Raw genomic sequence first — 6778 nt, 5'->3', positions numbered from 1 at the left:
ATTTGAACAGGGTGCTTTTTACCCCCTCATCCAAATCACTGATGAAGATGTTGAACAGTGTGGGCCTGAGGACCGAGCCCTGTGGAACCCCACTACCCACGTCCTTCCAGGTTGAGAAGGACCCATCCACTACCACCCTCTAGGTGCGGCCCTCCAGCCAGTTGGCAAAATTTGACTGTCTGGGTGTCTACACCACAGCCCCCCCCAGTTTCTTAATGAGAACAGGGTGAGAGACAGTGTCAAAAGCCTTCCGGAAGTCCAGGAGGACTATGTCCACTGCTACCCCTGCATCTAATGATCTGGTGATCTGATCGTAAAAGGCCACCAGGTTGGTCTGACAGGACCTGCCACTGATGAACCCGTGTTGGTTGCCCCTAAGCATGCAGTCCCCTGCTGGCCCCTCCTGGATGTGTGCCAGAATAATTTTCTCAAACAGCTTGCCTAGGATCGAGGTAAGACTAACTGGCCTATAGTTTCCTGGGTCCTCCTTCCTCCCTTTTTTGAAGATGGGAATCACATTGGCCCTCTTCCAGTCCTCCAGCACCACTCCTGAGCACCACGAGTGCTCGTAAAGCCGTGCCAGGTGTCTTCAAATGACCTCGGCCAGTTCCTTTAGAACTCTAGGGTGGAGATCATCCGGACCGGCTGACTTGAATACGTCCAGCCCCTCCAGAAGCTCCTAACTTAATCCTTGCTAACCCTTGGCCCAGGTGTGCCTCCCCCAGGGCCCAAGGGGGGCCCAGCAGGGAGATGGCTGTTCTGGTCCCTACTTAGGAAGATGGAGGCAAAGAAATCATTAAACATGTTAGCTTTGCCGTCTGGTGTGATGACCAAATTTCCCAACGCGTCCTGCAAGGGCCCCACATTACCCGGGACCTTCTTTTTACCCCCTATGTATTTTAAAAAGGACTTCTTATTGTCCTTAATCTGGGAAGCTAGTCCCAGTTCCATCTCTGCCTTGGCCTTCCTAACTACCCCTCTACATCCCCGAGCAACTGCAGAATAGTCCTCCCTGGTGATGACCCCTTCTTTCCATTGGGTGTAAGCCTCCTTTTTAGCAAGGAGGCATTCCTTTAAGATACCGTTGGCTCATTCTACCAGTCCATTAGATTGCAGGTGATAGGGAATGTGATAGGTCCACAGCACATGATGTTTCGTGACCCACTCATAGACAAGACAGTTGCGAAAATGTGAACCATTGTCACTTTGCAGCTCTACAGGAGGTGGGCAGATGGCTGACAGGTTTTCCAGTGCTGCACAGGTGTCCTGTGCAGTGGCCTTGGCAGAGACCCGGGTGAACATCATTCTGGTGACTGCTTCCACTGCTACTAACACATACTGTCGCTTTGTCGGGGTGCGGGGAAGTGGACCTATAAAGTCACATTGCCAAACTTGCCATATTACCTTTCCACCACATAACAACAAAGGGGTAGTTGAGGTGGGGGTTAGTCAGGCCTTGACTTCCTGGCAGGTGATGCAGAAGTTGACTAATTCCTGCACTTCCCTTTTAGTTAGGTGAATGCCCCAGGTGGCTGCTAGGTGAGCAGTGCCATCATGGCCAGGGTGCCCATGCTGCCGATGCACCCATTCTGTGGCTAGCACAATCAAGGAGGACGGTCAGGAGGTCAATAAGACAAAAACCCAACTTGGGGTTTCAAAATAACAGGTTTATTAAACAGACAACACACAACACATCCCCATGAAGTTATTGGTTCCTACACACACACACATACTCACAAGCACTCATATACACACCCACACAATGGTAGCAGGAGAGAAAAAGGTTTAGTGGAGGGATTGAAGTCAAGGTGTGTAGGGACAGAGTCCAGGTCCCTTGCTTAGGGAAGGAAGGTGGGTGATAGCTACCTATCCTGGGCTGTGAGTTGAAACTCGATGCCCAGTTAGGGTCTTCTCCAGCAAGGTGTTGTCCAGAGGGGGGTTGCTGGCAGGGCCTCTGGGTGGATAGGTGGTGTGGCATGGTGCTGGTCCAGACGGAGAGGGCACCCCACTGGGTCTGTCTTCACTACCCCTTTTTTAGGGTAGACCTTCTATGGGCATGCCCAGGCAAGGGTCAGACCTGGTGTACTGAGCATGTGTGCTCCATGCAAGGAGATGCAGTTCCAGGAGTCTGCGTTGCAATACTGGGTTGACTGATTTCTGTAGGGACTTTGTCTTTCAAATGCTGGGTCCGTGATTCCTGGATGAGCCAATGGAAGGCAATGGTCTGGTCATTGAGCTGATGGTCCAGTTGTTGAGTTGATTATTCAGTAGATGCCTGCTCCCATTGTAGCTCAAGCATCCTTATTCATCCCCATTCATTCAGAAACCAATTACCATGAGACTGGTTAGACATGAGTCATAGGCTACACCCGGGCAGAGGACACAAGATGGAGGCTTGACATTCAAAATGGAAACTTGACATTACTTATGCTAACTTACACATGTAGGCCTCAATCACATAGTTTCAATTGAAAAAACCAGTAAAAATCAGCAAAACAGTAATCACACAGTAAAAATCAATAAAAACATAATAATTATACAATATAAAACAGTGGATCAAAGAAGGAGAGAGAGAAGAAAAAAACTTGCTACAAAAATGCTAATGCTTATCCTATGTCTTAGCTTACTCATACTTATCTATAGGGAATAGAGAGGGAGAGAAAAAGTCAGAAATAGTTGGGGAAGGGAGGGAATGTATTTTAAAAGAAAAAAAAAGAAAAACTGGGGGTTTAGCTACAAAACAATTTCAGGAGCTGGAGACATAGAAACCAAGAACAACTGCATTATTTAAATGAGTTAAAATAATTTTACAGCATCATACAAGTGCTATTATGGTGCCTGTCCTCACAAACTTGTCAGTTATCTTGGACAGACTAACATTACTGCAGCATTTGCAACATATCTTATGGCTGGAAACATGGGTGGATGCTACCAATTCTGAGTTAACTTAACCACCGAGCTAAACTTAATGGTGTGAAGTTCTTTAGAGCAGCTCCTGACTTTGATGAATGCAGTTAGGGCATATGAGGGTGGGAAGGGGTGTGAGAAAACTCACAGGACTCTGTCACTTTCAGAATTGCTTCTTACCTGAGTGTGCCAGGAATTGAACAGACTGCTTGAATCGGCACTGGAGGTATTTTGAATGACATGGATCCAGCTTTGGAATAATTTTTTTATGTGGGCTTTAAAAATCTCGCCAGCAAAAGCATAGATCACTGGGTTCAGGCAGCAATGGATGAAAGAGATGGTTTCAGTTAGCTGCAGAGCCAGGGCCAGGTTATGACTTGTCTTGCATTCGTTTATGATATGCATGATCTGCAGAGAGTCCAGAAAAAGCACAATGTTGAAGGGGGTCCAGAAGATGAAGAAACAGATGACAATGATGAAGATCATCCTGATGGCTTTGATCTTGTTTCGGTTTTTGACCCTGACACATTGCAGGTTTATCAGGATACGGGAATAGCAATATATGAGGATGCCGAGTGGGAACACAAGTCCCAAGAGGTTGATCCCAAAATGGGTGAAAATCCTCCAAGTCTCCTGGCCTGGAGGATAATCAGGAACACACTCCACAGATTGTTCAATTACCACTTCTTTGCTAAACACCATATTTGGAACAGAAGCAAAACCTGCCACTAGCCACAGGACTAGGCTTATGAGTACACCCCAAGTGGCTCTGCGTATCTTCCTAGCATTAACAATATGGACAATTGCTATGTACCTGTCTATGCTCATGAGGGTTATAAAGAAAATGCTACTGTAAAAACCCATGTAGTAAATGCCAGCCATGATCTTACATACAGCATTTCCAAAAATCCAGTTGTCTGAAGCATAGTGAGCCTGAAATGGGAGAGGGAGAACGAACAGCAGGTCAGAGATGGCAAGGTTCAGTAGGCACATGTCGGTCATGGTAGTGATTTTCTTCCTGGTAATGAGTACCCATAGGACTAAGGTGTTTCCCATGAGGCAGGAGACAAAGACTAGGCAGTAAAAGATTGGAAGGAAAAGTGATCTGAACTTGCTGAAACCATTTCCTTCACTGCAAGGTGAGGTGTCTTCATCATACACATAGATATAGTCAGTTGTGTTTGGGGGAGAGCTTGTGACATCCATCATTAATACCTATACATTTAAAAAAAAGATAATTAAAGATCTAATTCACATGGAAGGTGCACAGAAGGCCATCTTTAGCCACCCACATTCAAGTGGACTAAAATGAGGGGAAACTTTGAGGAATGAGCTATTAATCAGGGTAAAGACATGTCTTGTATTGCTTTATGTATAGCAGTATAGTTTATTCCTGTACTACAAGGGGCATAAATGACAGCAGATAAATATGTTTTTATCTCATTATAACTGCTTTCACATTGGGGTCTGCACTGACATAACTGTATCTGTTAAAAAAAACAATGTCCCTACTGTTACAAACACAGTGCAAAGGCCAGCCGTAAGCATAAAAGAATCTGATCCTTTCTATGTTCTAATAGAATGGTTGAGTGGGTGGTGAAAGACAAAAGCTTTTCCCTGATAAAATCTATAACCTTATAAAAATCCATCTTTTGAGTGGACAAACCTCTCCTTGCATTCTCTCTTGAAGTCACAATTGTTCCTGATCTGCTGAGCCTTTTTTGGTTATTTGTATGCTGCAGACTGCAATGTAGTGCAGAGGCAGCCGAATTCAAACTTGTTAGCTTGGATACTGGTCATAATCTATCTGATGAAGCATGGAACTCTACCTATTTTGCCCTACTTTTCAGCCTTGATCTCTGTGCTCCTCTAGCTGGACCACTACTAATAGCCATTGTCAATCCATAGTATAGACGTACTTTGCATGGTTTCAGTTCTCCAGATTGGAAGAATAAAACCAACATTGCTGTTTTTATGTATTTGTTGAAGAAACTAATCAAATTCAAGCTTAAACTATTATAGCCAAGGATTTCAACAGCAACTGGTGATTTTTGGGCTATCTCAATTTTTGGCTCTTTCAGCTGAATTGTACAATGGAGTTCATTAGACTCTTGCCCTGTAAGGAGGACTGGACACCTAATGGAATATTCCAAACTCATTCTATTTAGAAAGCCTTTCTTTTAAATTGTAAACTGTCTGAACAGCTTACTTGTTCTTTTTCTGCATTACTGATAAATAAGCTTGCAAAGCAAGGTTCTTAGTTTCTTGAAAAGTTCCTGCAGAACTCGGAGATATGTAGATGGAAAAAATCTAAGTATCCTAATTGATGAAATGCTTTATTTTTTATGTAAATAATTTGCTCCCATAGGACAAAAATACAGGAGGGGGTAGGGGTAGGGGTTTGGGAGGGAGATCTCCGTAAGAATTTCTCACAGAAACTTATATTATCCAATTTGGGGTTTGCCCAAACTGAGGTACAAAAACAAGAACAAAAAACCCCCCTGCAAAGATCTGTACTTGGAAATAATAAGAAATGAGAGAGAAACACTGTAATAGAAGATCTCCTATAAAGTCTCTACCACTGTTCCCCCATTTAATTTTTATAAAGCAACAGATATATGTAGAATAAATATATGGGTAAAATATACATAATAACATGAAAATATAGCATACCTGATTCTGATTTCACTTTGCACTTGTGTCAATTAGAAGCATTATTATTAAACTCACCCTCTTTTCATCTTTACAACTTACTTCCAAAACTTTATTTTCCTTCTCTCTTTTTCCACCTCTGTTTAACTGACAGTCAAATTGAAAGAGTAGTTCTCTGTAGATTATGTAGAGACCAGTAATTCTTGCATCTGTCCATCCCATGTTGACTCAAGTCAGTCATTTGCTGTTAAGCTTAGGATATATTTAATAGAAATGGATTTTTACCTTTGAATAAGTCATCCAATTTTGACTTTGCAATATTTGTTGGTTCAGGATATTTTCTGTATTCTCTTCCTCTTCTGGGCATAGATGTGTCCAAGCAGTCTATAACTGTAGTAGTGGACGCAGCTACGAGTGTTGATGTTTAACAATTGTAGCAAAAACTATAGTGGCAAAATAGATGGCTAATGAGGTATCATGAACTGAGGTAAACAGGAAAAAGGTGAACATCAAAGACCTTCAGTTTCATAAATACCTTCAGTCTCAGGTTTTCATACTCATGAAGTCAGTAATATGGTTAAGTGGGTGTTGAACCACCCCTTTCTCTTGCAACCCCCCTCCCTGCCCCACAAGAACACCCCACAGTGGTCCTTCATAAGAGAGATTATGACCCCGTAGAACTTGTGTTGGGCACAGATAACACCAGGTCTTCTCCTACTGAAAATGGGGATAGTTGTGTTAAATTCAGTGGGACTACTCTAGCTGCTGAAGATCCAGCATAAAATCTCCAACCTCTTCTGCAAAATAGATTTTACAGAAATATCAATTCTGAAACTGTTTGTGTTGGAACTTTCAAATTTTGTATTGGAACGTTATGGGTTTTCTTTTTCTCATTTTTATCTTTTTACATTAAGTCATGATGTCTCGACAGCATTACAATACGGCAATAAGCTGCACTGATATTACTGATGACTTCTGACATAATAGCTAAACTAGCTTCTTTTTAATATAATTTTTTTTAATTAGGGGCAGTTCTTTTTTAATGCTAATTGAAACGTCTTGTCTTTTCCAGCTCGAAGAGTTTCTCATGTTTTCTAATTTGACACTTTTTATGTGTCATGAATTTGTGTAAGAACAAAAGAAGAAATCCCTCAATCAATTTAAATGTACATTTTGAAATTTAAAATGATGTTTCAAAAATTTTTCCAAATGCAAACAA

The 6778-nt window shown here is 42.3% G+C and overlaps 1 protein-coding gene across 1 annotated transcript; it reads right to left on the bottom strand.

Moving 5' to 3' along the window:
* Positions 1 to 2994: 2994 nt before the first annotated feature.
* Positions 2995 to 5781, bottom strand: LOC149864608 (C-C chemokine receptor type 8-like). The gene is made up of 2 exons (XM_090049792.1): positions 5638 to 5781; positions 2995 to 4122 (listed from the first exon to the last, which is right to left on the bottom strand). The coding sequence occupies exons 1-2, from the start codon at positions 5779 to 5781 to the stop codon at positions 3052 to 3054; spliced, it is 1215 nt and encodes a 404-aa protein (XP_089905918.1). The 3' UTR covers positions 2995 to 3051.
* Between the last annotated feature and the right edge of the window lie 997 nt (positions 5782 to 6778).

This window comes from Crocodylus siamensis, chromosome 5, assembly GCF_052110815.1.
Source record: "Crocodylus siamensis isolate JL-2025a chromosome 5, ASM5211081v1, whole genome shotgun sequence".
Taxonomy (NCBI): domain Eukaryota; kingdom Metazoa; phylum Chordata; order Crocodylia; family Crocodylidae; genus Crocodylus; species Crocodylus siamensis.
Note: the sequence above shows the minus strand (reverse complement) of the source record. Positions and strands in the feature narration are given on the sequence as shown.

Coding starts and splice junctions, on each gene's coding strand:
- LOC149864608 (XM_090049792.1), bottom strand. CDS start 5,781: ATGGGATGGACAGATGCAAGAATTACTGGTCTCTACATAATCTACAGA. Junction 4,123..5,637: donor GTTGTAAAGATGAAAAGAGG/GTGAGTTTAATA, acceptor TTAAATGTATAG/GTATTAATGATGGATGTCAC.